Here is a 17,872-nt window from a genome sequence, read left to right on the forward strand (position 1 = left end):
ACGTTGAAGTCCCCCTTGATTATTGTAATCGTGCCTCTCTTACATACCTTTTCTATCTCCAGATTTATTTTCTTCCCCACATCCTGACTACTGCTTGCAGGTCTGTACATAACTCCCATCAGGATCTTTGTTCTTTTGTGGTTCCTCAATTGTACTCACACAGATTCTATGCTTTCTGACTCTGTATCAATTCTGGATACCAATTTCATTTCTTACTAACAAGCAACACTGGCCCCTTTGCCTTTTCACCTATCCTTTTGATAGGACATGTATCCTTGGATATTTAGTTCCCAATCCCAACCCTCTTGCAACCACGTTTCTGTGATACCCACAGCATCATACCTGTTAATTTTAATCTGTGCTACAAGCTCACTTCCCTTGTTTTGTATTCTGCGCGCATCTACGTACAACACCCTCAGTCCTGCAGTGACTGCATTTCCCTTTTCATAGCTGTCCCCTTATTTGGATTTGCCAGGAATCTGGTCCCAGGATGGTTCATGTAGAGCCCGTCCCATCATAAAAACTCCTTCTTTCCCCAGTTCTGATGCCCATGCCCCAAAAATGTGAACCTGTTTCTCCCACACCAATGTTTGAGCAATGTATAACACAATATGCAATACAGCATTACAGTAGTATATATATACTTTATAAAAAGGAAACAAATTTACTTTTTCTAGATTATTTACAGAATAATGAATTAAAATGAAGAATTTCAAAAGAATTGAGATGAAGAAAATATTAATATGTCCCCAAAAAACCTTTTTCACTGTTAAACTGCATTTATCTATCAACTGTCCCTAAAAAGCATCCACTTGCCTCTTGAAACAATTTATGACACCTCCTCCTATGTCTTTCCTTGATAATTTATACTACAATTTAATGCCTTATAGGTGAACATATTTGTTAACTTGTTTTTAACTTGTGTAGTTTACTGCACTCTACTTATCATCATGTTCACCTTTATATCTGTACTTGATATTGTTTTTCATCAACTTCACAGTCTTTCCAAGTTAGACATGTTAACACCCAAGGATAACTCCTCCTTATTGGGAAATCAACTTACTCCTTATATCAAAAATGCTAAGAATTCAACAACCTGGGCAGTCAAAAGCAAATATACCATCTACACACCAGCATACCACTCAGAAGGAAAATGAGATAAATCATAGATGTTGGTCAGGGATTTGTTAGAAGTTCCTTTAAGTTATGGCCATTGATTAGGAGAACACTCAACAGAAATTCAGCCTTAATGAAGTTTTAAAAGAATCTTTCACCTGATTTGCAACTACAAAACAAATAAGTTACTCCACTCAAGAAAAATGACTATTATGCTGTTTCAAGGAATTGATAAATGTGTGGGCAGACAGGTATCTCATTTTGATGGATGTGTCAGCAACTCCGTGAGCCATAGGCACTGATGTCTGAATGGCTTCTTCAGTGCTATATGATCTTCGGGAGCTAGAGACAGGAGACCTGCAGCTTCAACCTTAATGACAGAGAATCAGCAATAAGCCAGCCACACAAACAAGTTGCCCATTGAAAGTGTATGTATTGTGAACAAGGTCTGGGACATACTTGACATGTTGATCTTGCATGAGGAATCCCTTGAAGCCTCTTGGGAAGCATTAATTTTACAGTAATTAAAACTCCCACACGCATTTTGTGTCAGGGATCAATTTGTTTAGGCATTCGCTGCAGCATGCCTCATTTATAATGCAGTAACTTTATGCATCTTGCCTGCTCCAATAAAATTTGGAAATGGTTACTAAGTTGGCATGTAGACTGGGTGCTAGAGAAGCCTTCAACAAATGAGGAGAATTACTATGAAAAAGTGGTAGCGCCTTGCCAGCCATTTGTGTACTTCTGTGTCTGATGTAAGTGGCACAAAGTACTGGCTGTTAAAGGAATTTAAGGCTGCACCCATATATCCCTCCAGAATTAAAGGGAGTTCCTGGAAGCTTACTCAAGTTACACTAACCAGTCCCAGGTGTTGCATACCACATCATCTGAGCCATCTCATGGAAGGAGGCAAAGGAACCTGTCCCTATGACCAGCTGTACTTTTCCAGCACCACGCGTTTTGACTCTGATCTCCAGCATCTGCAGTCCTCACTATCTCCCATGAATCTAAGATCTTATTAATGGGCTTATCTGTTTTCAGAGTCCAATCATATTTCTGACAGGAGGCTTTCTGCTGTTTTTCAATGGCAATTAGATGGCCCATGAGAAGAAACCAAGACCACAAACAGAGGCCTTGTGAGGTCCTCTTTTCACATCTGTTGCTCAGTGTAACGGCCTGCTAGGAAATCTGATCAGATCATATTAATGGCCTGGAACACTTAACTCGGGGCGTATTGAGTTAGTTTTAGGGTCAATATATTTGAGTTATCCTGTACCTGTCTATCAGAGATTAGCCAGGAAAATTCACCCTTGCTACTTTGCATGACAACTTGTGCTTTGGTCATGAGGTAACATTTGTTTGGCACTCTGGAAAAGCTGTGTGTGTGTCTCTGTAAGAACATGCTGAAAGATATCAGAAAATGTACTTGAGGATTATCAGATCAGCCATGATCTCACTGAGTGGCACAGCAGTCTCAATGGCCTGAATGGTCTACTTCTACTCCTGTGTCTTATGGTCTTGTATGCAAAACGATTTAGTTGGATTATCACAATATATTGGCAGACACAACGTTCACTTGAGTGTCAGGCATAAATAACATTTATCATCAACTTTCATTCATATAAAATTTGATCTATAGCCTTTGCAATGTTACATCAATGAGAAAAATTAGCAATATCTTAACACGGGGTAATTTGACATTGAATAATAATGTAAAATAGGCAACATTGAGTTGGCTATTCATTCTCTAATTCTTTCCTGATTTTCTTTTACTGAAGTTGCTGATATTACCACTTTCACAATATCACCCACATATAAATGACATTGCCATTCCTGACCCTGCTGCCCCTGTATTCTGATATTGTATGAGATACTTATCTGTTCTTAAGAAAATGAAAATGTCCTACATATGACAAATTAACCTGATTCATTAGCCTTAGAATGCTATGTCTTTTAGTTAGCTATGAATGATAGTTGTCTATACTGCCTTCTTTTAGTTCATGGTAAAGGAAAAGTACACGTACAACTGGAACAAAGTCTTTGCATCCCAGCTCCCTTCCATTGTTTAACAGGCTGATAGTAAATGGAGAATTCGATGGGTTGCCACTGCTCCTAGGCCCCTAGGACCAAACAGCACCAACCTCACCACCCCCCAATCCATTTGATTGGAGGCAGGATTTCTCCAAGGGTGTGGAGTTCTCATATCACCCATTTAAGACACCAAATATTAAATTGTTGCATGGCAATGTGCTGGACAGGGGCGATGATCTAAGATGTTTTCACCAAAAGAGCTGGAACCCTAGTGATACCTAAAATCCTGCTTTATGTTCAGAGCTCTCTGCTATCTGAAGTGCTTAGGTTGTTTTGCAGGGTACATATTTTCACCAGTTAAGATTTGATCCCTAAATTCAGTTAATTAAGACCCTTAAGGATATGCACAATTTTCTCAAAATCTATAGGCACAGCATCGGGGAAGATGATGGGTCATAAGAAACATTCCTTCATTCATAACATGTATTATCAATAAACCATCAATTGCATCGCAAAATCAATGTCCACACAAGCAAAAGCAAAGCACTGATGGCATCATGATTTTGTTACTGTCTAACTGACACAATGCATATTATTGTAATATGATGTGTGGCTTTCACTGGTCCATAAGAATAATTATGCTTTTAATTATTCTGTTATACCCTGTGCAGCTGTTGCTTCATGCATCATATTGAGATGCTGCCATACTTGAGATAATACACACCAGGCTTGCTGATGGGACGGAGAGACATCATCTTTCATTCAAGACCAAGACTGTTGCCAATTTTTGTAGTAGCCAGTTATAGAAAACCTTCTTAAAATAAAATTACGTCAAATAATGTTTTTGGCTTTCTGAGACGAAGACACATAAGGTGAGTCAATTTATCCTTTTCTACGAGCATTTCTGATCATGTTTCTCCCTCATTGTTCAGTGTAGGTACTGTCCAAAAGACAATATCACTCCAGCAATGGCATATCTTAAAGCACATGGTGTTGGACAATAGAACAATTCACGAAACATTTGGCAAATCAAATGAAAGCAACGATTGAAATAACAAATGCTAAATAGATGTTGATCTGATTATAATGCACATTATGCCAATATCTGAATTTAGTTTCAGCACACTTATCAAAAGTCTTGTATGAATAATTTTCCACAAAACATCAGCAACTTGCAACCAGAGAAGAAAATAAATTAGTTAGAGATGATCAGTTTGTTCAAATGGTTAATCTACAATAATAACTAATATCTTCAAAATAAGAAAACAAGTTATCATATAGATATAAACCAAATGTGCAACAATCCCTTAAAACACAGTTGATAACAGTTATTTGAAACATCCTATATGTAAAAACAAAACCTTAGTTGTTTTGTAAAGTAATTGTATTTTTGAACATTCTATTGATCCACTTGCTTCAAACTTACAAATTAGGGATTGAAAATACAATTGATAGCATTACTATTCAAAATGTATGAAGGGTGGAATAAAAGGAGATATATGTTGTTTCAGAGGGAGTCTTATGTACAATGGGAAAGGAGGACTGTGGAAGATATGACATTGCTTGACATGAAGCTCATTTTAGACCAATGCCTGACTTGTGATATCTAAATCATTTTTACTCAACCATATGTTTTCAAAAGACAATAATACTCACTTTGCAAAAATATGCAGCACCTTTCGTTTGACATGTCCCCAACAAATTACTCTGGAGTCTTCAAAATCAATTTGTTCAGTTAAAATAAAGACTCTTTGAGAAGACTGGTTCATTAAAAAAAAAGCCTGTTGTAGTTTGGATTAAATCTGAGTGAGTTTCAATTAAAGCCTTTGCACTCAGAAGCCAAGAATGTGTACACAGTCACTTTAAAATAGAATTGTCCACAGCTGATTGACTCAAACGAGTGAGTTCGAAAGATGTTATCAGCACATGTAATGGTTTGGGATATCAGCTGTATCAAGAAAACATTCAAATTTTCAAAACCCCACGCCTCACGCAGAACACTGTACCCTGTAACAGCTTAACCTCTGTGGAACAAGCATTATTAGTATGAAATATCTCAGGTGGGGTTTTAGGTTTTTATTTGAGCAGTCAGAATTAAATTTTGAGATGGTTAATTCAATATTTTTGAATCAAAGGATGCATTCCATTGTCAGGTTAAGTTGTTGAGAGGGCTGGTGATTTTTCTGTTAGTGATATGTAAAAGTATGCAAATACATTAGGACCAGAGAAGGAAGGCAAACCCTAACAGACAGAAAAGAGACAAAAATAATTAAATCGCAGTATCCCTTTTTGTAGGCTTACAAAGATCCATTTCAAGTCAACCACAAGTACAGAACATCTGCTAAATGTGTTACAAAACTTGAAGTGTTTTTTGAATTGAAAAATGTGAAAATGGATACGTAAAGTGGCCACCTTGAATGTCACTATCCTTTGGCTTGCCTGAACAGAATCTATGAACAATTTTCGTTTGGATCAAGAAATGAGAAGCAAGTCCCTTGTGACAAACACATCTGTCAAATGACAGGCTTTGAACTACCATGGTGTAAGTGGGCCTCACTACAAAGGCTTTGGATAAACTGAGGCCCCTGTACAGCCAAGCACCCGTTGCTGAGTCTCAGCACAAACACCTTGCACACTTGTGGAGAGCGACAAACAATGTTGCACATTAGCAAATGAGGATGCTATCACTAGGCTTTTGGGATATGCATTTGCGAAAGAAATAAATCATCTTTTAAACCTATTCCTTGTATTCTGCCACATAATTTTATATCTGTGACGAATGGCTTAATGTATCCATACGGGGAAATGATTTAAATTTTATCAAAGCGAGAGATGATATCGTTTAAAAGCATATCTTGTTTGCCGTCAATATCAGGATCAAAAATAAAACTATAACAATAAAGGCTAAAGGAGTGCTTCCTCTGGGGTCCCACCAATTTGTTGTCAGTGCAAATCTGAAAAGACTTTCACTGCTGTATAAATGTGCCACTGTTCTTTATCTCAAACGTGCCTTAAGTGAACGAGATTACAGTAGCAAACAATGCTAACCTAAGAATAGTTTTTAAAGCTCTGGAATTTTATTAAGAAACAGATGAAAGCCATAAAAGCACATTTCACTGAATTGTAATAATCTTCATATTTTCTTTTACTATATGCCAGGAGACTCTCCACTTTCATTGTTTTGATGGTCCTCAATCTGGCATAGTATCATTATCTGGAATTATTTTAGAATGTAACAAATGTTTAGAAAGCGTCAAGTGACCAGTTCGGAACATATTAGAATAGTCCATACCACCAATAGTGGGAGAGACAGAGAGAGTCACTTTGCAAAATGGAAGATTATTGCTCCTACTGTTAAATTCTTGAAAACAGAAGTGAAAATGATGACTATCGGATAAGACACAAAAATTCCTTTTTAGGGTTGATTTCAACCCTGTTCTTACTTGTAAATGCCCAGCATAAAAGGGGAGAAACATAATGTAAGTACAGGGGCGGGGGCGTGGTGGATAAGTGAAGGGCAATTGTGTCAGGTGGGTGAGGGTGCCAAGTAGGTGAATGTGCAGAAGGTAGGTGGGGGTTTTGTTCAGGAAGGGCACTGGGTGCGTTGGTGGGTAATAGGCAGAAGATTGTCTTCTGTTCAATGGGATCAAGTTGGACAAGGCTGTCAGTTTGGGTGATATCAATGGGCTGCTTGGTCAGCTTGTGGGGCTGTTGATGTTCTGAAGCAGTTCAGTCAGGTCACAGGGAGGCTGGTGGTGGGTCAGGTCACATCTCATGAGGGGATTGGAGGGTTAGCAGATTATGTTCTGGATGGAGAGGGGTGATACAATCAGGTAAAGTCAGGTGGAGCTGCCAGCTCTGGCTGGTTTAGGCCAGGATGGGTTTCGATCGGGATTGAAGGCAGATTTGGCATGTCCAGAGGGAATGGATATGGGGTAGGTTCTGAATGTGGGGTTTGTTTGTCGGATGTATGGTGGTAGTTTGAGGGGCAAGTCCTGGCTCATAGTGTTTTGGATCAGCAAATCCATGGGAGTCAAAGATCAGGCAATATAGCTGAGGGGTTGCTCAGCGGCTAATCAAAGAGGCCAGCTTAATAACTATTATAAAACTTAATAACTATTAAGCTTAAGTGGGTTTCAATGTTATGTATTCTTCAATTTTACAAGACCTTTTTGGAAAATTCAAGGGAAAATAAAATTACCATCAGAGTTTCCATTTTCCTGGATAATTCCCTCAGAATCAGCAGCATTTGGATTTTTGCAACATCTAAATGTGCATCTCTTGTCTTCACTGCTGTAACCATTGTTTGGCCATGAAGATATCTGGACTATGATTTCCTCCAGCATTAATGGTTTCTCCCTGCCTCAAAGCTTTAGCTCATCTCTGGATCCTCACAAATAGAATATTTAAATTGGTTATCTCATTGGCCCGTGGTTCCAAATCTATATGTTAAAAGATGCTCTCTGGAAAGCTATAAAGAAACGTACTAAGACATTCATGTACCTGCAATGTGCTATTACACTTCTTAAAAATGTTTTCCTTTTATTCAAGAGGAGCAATGCACATTATGGTAAAACATTTTGAATGATGGTCAAGTGTCAAGGCAAAATACGTGGGATTTGTAGGTGGACTTGGGTAGATGGGTTGATGGGAACTTTATTGATGCTTGTGGAGTGCCTTCAATTCATCATGAACATTTCATTTTCAGCTTTGCCTACATTTACATTGATGGGACAGTAACAGCAGCACCTTTACTGATTTGTTTTTTTCCAATTTTCAACAAGGATAAAGCAGAGCTGGGGCAGGAAATATTCTACAGACAATAAAACTTCTTGTGTCATATGTCTCATAAATATATTATTGGTGGAATACAACTGAACTTAGCCAAATCAATACATGTGTTTTTGCAAATTATCTTTAGGCGTCCTAGGCAAATTTCAAGACAACTTCACTCTCATGGCAATGCAAACTACAGATGGTATTTTAATGGAGATATCAGGTTTGTCCAGACTGCTGGACATTCAAGTAGAGCGCTGTATTGTCTCATTTGGGATAGGCTTGCAGAATTAAGTCCCAATCAGGCATCTAAGTGGACAGTGATAGGACCTCTCCAGGAAGAGGGACTCATAGGGTGGTGAGTAAAAATATTGCCCCAATCCCTTTAGTGTATTGCTCAGCAGTAGCAACAGGAGTGATGGTAGCTTCTGCAAATGTACCCACCCAAGGTTCATGTTTGTTGAGGGATCCAGGACAAAAGTGAGTAATAGCATTAAGGGATTCTACGTGGGGTTGAGGGAAGGCTCAAGGGCAGGTGTTGTCTCTCAGCATATTGCCCCTTCTCTGTGGCAAATAAATGCTATTGAAAGAGGCACCCCCATAGATGCCCGCAAAGCAACCCAGCAACTGTTTTGGTTTTCCCACTGGATGAATACCAGAGGTAGTGCAGTGACATTCTTAAATAGGAATTAATTACCACTTAATGACCTCAATGAACCTTGGACTGGGAAGAGTTAGTCATGAACCTTCCAAGCTCTGACTTTATTAGGTTAGAGGTGAGAAGACCATGGATTCCCACTTACCAAACTTCTGCCAAATCAAATGACCACTGTCACAAAAGTCATACTCAAAATTCTACTTCTCTGGGTCAATTTAGACTAAACTTTCATCTGTGTGCTGAGGCAGTTTCCATCTAGTTTTTGGAGGATGTTTGACTTTACTCTACATTTTTGCGTCAACACCAATTTTTGCCAGCATTTTGATGCTTTCAGAATAACTAATCTGCAAAATACACACCTACATCAGCTAATGTCAGGTTCCCCATTTTAAATTGATGATGAAAATCAGAGTTCCTCTACATAATATTTTCATCTGAGTCTGTAGCCCATTAAACACACATCATGTTTGCAAGTTTGTGAAGAAATGAGAAAGTCTACTAAAGAGTATGAAGTGTTTTGAAAAATAAGTGTAAAGTGTTTTCACAGTTCAAGTCTACTAAAGAGTATGAAGTGTTTTGAAAAATAAGTGTAAAGTGTTTTCACAGGTCCTATCACTGTCCACTTAGATGCCTGATTGGGGCTTAATTCTGCAAGCCTATCCCAAATGAAACAATACAGCGCTCTACTTGAATGTCCAGCAGTCTGGACAAACCTGATATCTCCATCTGTAGTTTCCATTGCCAGTTTTCACAGTTAGATGGTGTAGTTGAATGTAGATGCACTTTTAATGCCATGATTTATCATCGGGATTTGTACTTTAAAGACGAGTCAACTCTTACATTGATCAACCTTACGCATTTGTTCAAATACATTATGAGTTCTTTACAAATGTGGAAAGCATTATTATGCAATGAAAATTGATATAAAATGTCCTGTCACCCTGTGTTACCATAATTCCCTGTGTGATTTTTATGGCTTTGGCCCTTAAAATACACATTGTTTTGACATTTGACAAAGATTTCCATTTGAAAGAATTCTAACCACCTGCTCCTTTTCATTAATTGACAGACAATGGCCTGATGATTATGATTAATCTATTTTGAGATGAATTTCACCTGTAACTTTCATCTCTAACTCAATATGAATAAAATATTAAAATATTTTCATATGACATTGCATTTTTTCTCAGTACCAATGAAACATAGGCTTTTATTATGGTGTGAGGTTTATCACTTTCCCATGGAATGCAAATTTTTTTACCATTAATTTTAAATGGGATCTGAGACTGATCGCAGCACATGCCAGGTAAGTGGCTATGATGGATATACATAGCAGCAAAGCAGTGGGTGATCTGAAACAGGAACATTTGGCATTAGGATGAGTTGTGTGGTAAAGGTGAGATTTAGAGGCCTTTAAATATTGTTGGTAGCTGGAAAACAGTGTTGGAAAACTGAGGCTGGCCTTATAACCTGCTTGCAAACTGTACTGTTAACTCAACCATGTGAAAATCATATATGGCATGTGAAGCCAGACATGACTCGGATGTGCAGTTTATAAATTGCTGAAATTTGCAGCTCAGGTTTTCTTGAGCCCAAAGATAGACTTTGCCCTTTGACTTTTCTTTTTAATATTTTCTCATCTTATTAAGAAATGAAATAATAATACTAATACTCAGCTTCTGTTTGGTTCAATCGATGAAATATTAATGGTGGGAATTGTGAACATTCTAATTTGAGATAGTTTTAAGTAATTGGGGATGACTGAATCTTTTTTTCTCAAGTGAAATAACATAAATGAAAAATATCTAATTGCAGTGTAAACCAGCACACAAACATTCTAATTTTCATATCTGTGCAAGAGTATACTACATGCTAAATTCTTTTTGCCAGAATCTCAATATTGTGGAATTCCTTACTTCTCCCTTAGTCTTCTCTTTTATGTGGAATCGATAGGCATTCAAACTCCAACGTTTGCACAAACAAACCAATAAATTCCATTGATTAACCTTTTTGTCTCTGATCTTTATTTTGTTTATGGACTTTGTTCCTTTAACTTGCTGCTCATTAGAAAAAAAGTAGATGTTGAAAACTCAACAAAGTGCCCATTTGGCACATTCTTAATGATACTTTTTACTTAGATTAGTTTATTTGTCTTTTCACCTGCACATTTCTTAAGTGCTGTACAATTAGTTATTATTTGTTTAATGACGAATGCCCTTTAATTGTCTAAAACAAGAGATGGGTGAATCAAGGAGAAATTATCAGGCTGTTCGTTGATGATTTATAAATAGATGACCAATACATCAAATTGCTTAAATTTTGCCATTATCTTGAAATAAATATAGGATCTCCAAATATACTCAGAATTTATAGGAGTGGTTTTGTTAAAATGCTGTCAATGAAGGTCTACAATATGGGATACTGCAACCTGTATATGCAATGAAGAAAATGGGACAGCTAGTTGAAAGATGGAAGCAAGCTAGAAAAAAAATGTTAATTAATGTAAACTCAAAAGAAACCAAGACCGGCTTGGAGGTGCTCCTTAATGGTGCTGCTGCATCGTTTTTTTCAAGATTTCCATTCAAAATGGAGGCGCTTACAAAATGTAGCGTGATTCTGTTATATACACCGAACTGTTGACCGTAAAATGCGATATGCAGCAAAAACACGGTAGCCCTCCAAGGGTGCTGGAGACAGACAGACCTTATGCATTTTACGGTCTCGGCATGGTGTATATAAGTTATTCAGATAGCTGTGTGAATGACACTGAGAATAAGCCACTCAGGCATTTCAGCAGTGTGGCAGAGTGATGATTGGCTGGGTGGACCTTACCGTGCTGATGTGGATATTAAAATAATATTTGTTGGGGAAGAAAATTGAAAATAAAGATGGAATAAAAGTAACGTATATGCACCATGGCATCAGTTTTTGACCATAAAATGCACAAAGGTAATGTGATAATGACAAACCTTGGTGAAATATCGCATCCTTGCTGCATAAAGGCACCCAGAGAAAACCAGAGACTATTAAATATCCCAAACTCATTAGGTGGCTCAGTATTTTGGGGGTCACGTCCTTCTTCATTTTCTTCCATATGCCATTCATAAGGACTGAATCTGCTGACCAGGAAAAGCACTACGCTGACTCCAATGTAGGCGAAGACTATGCACATCCAAATCTCATAGGCCAAAGGATCCAGGAAAGAGAACACTCCTGGCTTGGACTTTTGGGGCTTCTTTATCATTATTGAAATACCAAGACTCATGAAAGGTTTGGAAAAGTCAATAACTTCTTCTCGGACCAAAGTTATAGTGAGTGGTGCAACAGCAATGTCAGCTCTCTGGAAATGGGGAAAATGCTAATTAGTATAAAACAATCATACAGCCATTGCATTAACTTTATAGAAAACATTATAACATTATGATTCTATCATCTCAATGACCATACTAATATTGCAATGGATTATGGGATTGAGCTTCCTCCATTTTGGCACATAGCTACCCATGATGCAGTGCAACCATGCAATCAGATATGTATGCGCCTCAGATTTATTCTAACTGGAAAATTATGACATAGTTTTAAAGTTTCTTATTTTAAATCAGTTCTGCTCATTGAATTAACATAATTAATATTACATTAAATGAATGTGACAATGACAAATGATTGTTGAAAAGAAACCGTTAAACTGAACACTCCAACAGTCAAGTTAATAGTGAGTAGAATTTCATCTTTAACTTAATATGCATTATCTTTCTGACAGAAAGAAAATAGACTGGGAATTCAAATGTGATTTTATACTGATACATAAGGTAGTAAGCACATATATGAAATATAAATATCAACACAAAGACTAGGGAACACAAATTTGTAATGGTGAAAGTTACATTTAAGATTGACATCTTTGCTATGGATGTAAAAAGTGTTCAATGTACATTCTTGACTTTTAGGAAAGGTAGTGAGTACTAAAACCAGAAATGACAGAAATATTCCTAAGAATTGAGCTTGTTGGACTAACTGTCTTTCTTCAGGTTCACTATCTTGTGGGGAGATAATTCATATATCAACCATGATGTATGGTATACTGATCACAGAATACACTATCTAGATGTGCAGGAGATGCAGAATCCTGAAATATCTCACATTCTTGTTCAAGAAAGTTAGTGATGAATGGGGAGGAAAGATGTTTTTATTCAGTGGGGAAGCTGAGATGGGTGATGGAGAATAACATGGTCTACAAAAATAAATGACAACTAGGGATTCAGTCCCATTAGAAAGCAACATAATAGGGCTAATTCCATAATTCTGAGAAGAATGGGTCCAGGGTTGACATGCATTTGAAACCTTGTTCATGAGGCGTATGAGTTAAGATATTAGATTTGGTAAGGAAAGCTAATTTAACCATTGTCATGTGCTTCCTTCACATTTTCCATGGAATACAACTGTTGCAATTTTCTGGAAAAACAGGACAGCAGTTGCTGATAAAGTACTATTATTCTTTGGAAACATTGTATTTTGCTGTGATTTACAGGTGCTGTAAAGATGGTACATTGACAAGGATTGAGGGCAGAACTTTCCTCTTTGAGTTTTGAATCTTTTGTTGAAACAGATGAGACTGAGTAGGTTAGCCTTACTTGTTGCTGATGGAAACATTCCTTCAATGCCAAGCATGCAGTATGCATTTTGCAATGCAATTTGACAAAAAACTATCCCAGTGGACCTTTTCTGAGCAAAGCTTTTATCTCCTGATCGCCTCTGCAAGCAATTTCAAACTATCTGGAATAAATACTAAGACAGACATAAAGCCCACCAAATATGTCAAGTGACCTTAGGGCCCTATGTCTTTGGGCCCTTCTGCTGAACCTGGCATAAACTGAGGTGTGCTTCACTCTGCTCAGTTTCTCTCAGTCGACAGTGGCTTCAAACAAAAAAAGCAAATATAATGGTTTTCATGCACATTCATGTGGATCTAGAAAGAGCAGCCTTTCCTGGCTTCAGAGAAACATGGTGATCTGCTGTTAGCTCATGCCTGCCACCCATTTAACTTTCCCTTTCAGCATTGGAGCCCAAGCAATTTTCCCAGGTCCCCAGTCACAGCTGCTTTGGGAGTATGTCTGGTTCCCATAGCTTGTCAGTTTTAGGTAGATGAGGATCAAGTGTCTTCAGGCCTGACCACTTCATTCCAGATTCTTGCATGAGCAGACTCCTTGTCGATATTGACTTTTCCATTCATAGATTTTGAATAAGGAAGAAATCCTTTTAATGGAATAAAACTGTCAAAGTTAGCTGATTGACAACTCAAATTAAATCTTTGCTTGCCATAAGCACGATTGCACTAACAGAATTAGAGCCTGGAAAACACTAGCACAACCTCACTTCCTGCACATTTAAACTTTCACATCCAAAATGCTTTAGCTTGAATCCTTTTCTTAACAGACACAAAGACTTCCAATGCTACACTAATTGGCTGTATTCTCTGTCAAAAAATCACAACTCCACTTCAAACTAATTGCATATCATTTGCACATCTGTCAAGCCCTGTGACTTCAAAGTCTCAAGTTCAAGTACCTTGAAGTATCTGCAAGAAAATCACTGAGCCAAAATGTTTCAAAGGATTTTTTTGTCATAAAGTCTCAAATTCTCTCTAGTATATACCAGGTACTGTACAGAAATGTGGCTTTGACATCTATGGAAAATATAAAGTCTATGCCTCAATAGACATTTCCATAGCCATTTATAGAATGTTTCCCAAGAACTGAGTTCCTAAGTAGTGGAATGCTTTGACGGCACTAGTGAAAATATGGGATCCAATTTACTGGAGACATGACAAGGCCCGAAGGTTAACTTGAGTTTATCTTGATGGCAGTCTTCTCACTTGCAAGTGATCAACAGGCTCTGCTTCCGTAGGGATCCCTGGCCACTCACAAGGGATCTTAACAAGACAGATGCGGTAATAACCTCAAGGTTTTCCACATCTGACATGACAGCCACTCCAATCAGAGTACTGTTGAACTAGCTATTTGAATGCCGACTCAGTTAGGCCAACATATAATCCGGTATAAACAGGTTCAGCACCACTACTGCGTCCAAGGATATACTGAGGAGCAGCAAGATGCCAATACACAGGCTCCTCTCACTTAAACAAAGTACAAACAGGACAAGCAAATACTCTCACGAAGGGAAAACATCATTGAAGTAAAAAAAAAACTGCCAGGTGTCACAAGAGGTCTAAACTTCTTGCATCCTCTTTGAAATATAGTATTTATTTATTGCCAAGTATGTAAGGATACAGACAGGAATGGTAGATGAGTCAATGGGTGATTAACCAGACTAGCTTGTACATGGGTCAATTTTATAAGGAAGACATTCATGCATGAGCATATTTACAAATTAAAACTCTATGGCTGGACTCTTCTGCTCAACATCAGAAGCCTTCGGTAAGAAGCTGACCAGGAAGAGAATTTACCATCTCCTGACCTTTGGGACCAATCTTCTAATGGAGGGGACTAAACAAAATTCCTTCAGGGCAAGAATTGTCAGAGACAGCAGCACCAAGAATCTGCACAGAGGCCAGGTTCTCTCTTCACATGCCTAGCTTCCATTTAGGTGTCATGGAATTTCTTAATGTGAGATGAGGGCACGGTTGCATCTGAGGGTCTTAGGAGGAGCCCCAAGTTCAAAGTGGGTACTGGTGAGGTCTAGTGACTTTGATTCAGAGGGCAATCGGGGATCAATGGGGAATTGGTTGGGGGAGGGGACATCAAAAGTCAAGAGAGCTTTGGGGTATGGGTGTCAGTTTGAGTAATTGGGCGAGGTCAGTTGCATAGTAATCTGATCTTAGACTAGACTTTAATCACCTAACATTTGCTGGGCAACGTTTTGGTTAAACAAGTTGGGAACTATCCAAAATCTTTGACTCTAACGCATAGCCAGGCATAATTGGAGGGTTCTGTAGTGCCAGGGTGTTGTCCATTAGCAGTTCAATCTTCTTGTGTGACAGTCAGTATGTCATGACCTCCAGGGGCTCTGAGATGTATCCTGGGTCAAATGTGTAGTTTCCAACTTCCTGGAGGCTGCAACATCTGGGCCAAAGACCTGTCAACAATGATTAATACTTCCTTGTTGTAGATCCTCTTCAGCCACTTCTAATTCCTTCCCTTCTTCATTCTCCTTTTCTGTTAAGACTGTGGGTGTGTCTTTTAGAAAGGTTTTCTTTTTCTGTGTATCAAAGTTATCAGCAAACACTGATAAATAGGACATTATATAACAGCTATGGTCATCACTTGATCTGACAAGACAGCAAAATCTCTGTTTCAGCATTCTAGTCATATGTTGTAACATACATTGAGCCTTGCTTCAGGGAGTCCTCAATGGTGTTTTAAACATGGGATCTGTGAGATGGTCTTGATTTGGTCATCCGTCCAGTCTTCCTGGTGACAGGTGTATCAGTGAGGCCTTGTACTTTTGGAAACCAATCTATATCATGAAAGTCCCACAACTGCTTTGCTTTTCCTTCTTTTCATCAAGAAATTGACAAAAACTAAATTCCTAGAAGACTAGCCTTTTGTGGCTTGTTTGACACCTCTGTTTAGTAAAGACTGACATATATGGCTCGGATAGATCTGATATATCAAAATTGAAAGCTTCACAATGTCTGAAGGGACTGTTACTATGGCAAATCTTACCTGGAAAGTTAGAGTCAAAAAGATGACTCCCTCATGAACTGTAGGTCAAAGAACATCATGTCAGATATCTCTTGTCAGGTGTACCCAGGTCTGATAACCTTGATTTAGAGATGAGTTCAGTTGATTCCAAACACCCAAAGTTAAAATAAACTCCGTTTGTTCCATCTGCCTGAATTTTTCATTCTTTTCCAAACCCACAATGACCATTGAAGATCCAACTACCTATACTGAGCATTAAAATTGCTATTATGATCAGCAAAGAGTACCTAACAAAGCAACGTCAAGCGAAGAATGCACCAGCAAGCAGCAACTGATAACAATTTTCCAAAGAAATGCAGAAACTTGTGATTCTTCATAAATACTTACCATTTTAACAATATGAGCTCTGAGGACCAGAGTAACATTGGTTAGTGCTGAATGTAAATAGGCAAGGAGAAATTATGGATAAAATGTGTAATATTGAATACAAAATGCTAGTTAGCAGTTTTGTCCACAGTACTGGTCACTGAATTACAAGAAGGATATTACTGTTCTTGACAGATACAGAGGAGATTAACACGAATATTAGTACAATTTGAATTGTAGACATTAGGCAAGAATGAATAGGCAAGAGTTATTTTCCGAAGAACACAGGAGACTGAGGTGTGACTTAACTGAGGTAAGCAAAATGACAAGTAGCCCAGATAGAGTAGACAAGACCTAATTCTCTGGTGGTTGATTAATTGAAGACTTAAAGATTGGTAGATGGATTTGAGGGAAATGAAGCAAAACATGTTTATCCAGAGATATCTGGAACTTGTTGCCTGGTTTGGTAGATTAGTAACTGAAAAAGAAACCCTCAACTTGTTTAAAAAGTACTTGGATCTGTACAAAAGATGCTGCAATGCTACAGGCTCGATGCTGACAGATGGGAATAGAATGGAAGGTGAGCTTTTTATTTCCTCTCAGCCAGCACATACTTAAACTGAATAGCTTTTTTGTGTGCCATAACCTTTCTAAGGTTCTAGATTAAATTAGGATTCTTAATGAGATCGTTATTCAATGTAATGAAGAAATCATCTAGGATGTGAAATGTTAATTCTGATTTTCCCTTGTTGTGATTCTTCAGCATTTTCTGTTATTAACTTCAGATCTCCAGCATCTGCAACACTTTACTTGGTCTGTGTTGTCTGACTGGTATTTACTTAAGGATTCTGTAGTGCAATTTTCAGACTCTGGACAACTCTGAGCCTAACATCTCAATTTAAGGACCTGACGTTGAGCTATTAATTTGAAATGGTCCAATCCTATATTTGCTTCTAGTAGGAAAAGTTGGATAATTATTTGTTAGAATGCATTATCACAGAATTGAACCAGGCAAATAACAGGAATAAATAATTCCCATAATACTTTGGCTAGTATGGTATATAAAAAGAGAGTTTGACAAGGAATTAAACCGAACAGAAATATTTAGCCTCATAAATCACAATGGTGAAATACAATCTTAGGTTCATATAAGGGATTGAATTTATCACCTTTTCTTTTCTGGAAGGGATATTTGATTGAACAGTAAATCTGATGTATCTATCGTCAGAAATACATTCTGCAAGGATATCTTTCTAATTCT

General features: G+C 37.9%; 1 protein-coding gene across 7 annotated transcripts in view; it reads right to left on the reverse strand.

The window, feature by feature from the left end:
• Positions 1 to 17,872, reverse strand: part of gria3b (glutamate receptor, ionotropic, AMPA 3b) — a 340,234-nt gene that overhangs the window by 80,133 nt on the left and 242,229 nt on the right. For all 7 annotated transcript variants that reach the window (XR_006313803.1, XM_043704895.1, XM_043704894.1 and 4 more), the window contains exon 11: positions 11,554 to 11,924. Coding sequence is in view for 6 of the 7 variants with exons in the window: in XM_043704895.1 (XP_043560830.1) it covers positions 11,554 to 11,924 (371 nt within the window). In the remaining variant the exon portion in view is untranslated. The remainder of the gene's footprint in view (positions 1 to 11,553; positions 11,925 to 17,872) is intronic.

Source organism: Chiloscyllium plagiosum, chromosome 15 (genome assembly GCF_004010195.1).
Source record: "Chiloscyllium plagiosum isolate BGI_BamShark_2017 chromosome 15, ASM401019v2, whole genome shotgun sequence".
NCBI classification, from domain to species: Eukaryota; Metazoa; Chordata; class Chondrichthyes; order Orectolobiformes; family Hemiscylliidae; genus Chiloscyllium; species Chiloscyllium plagiosum.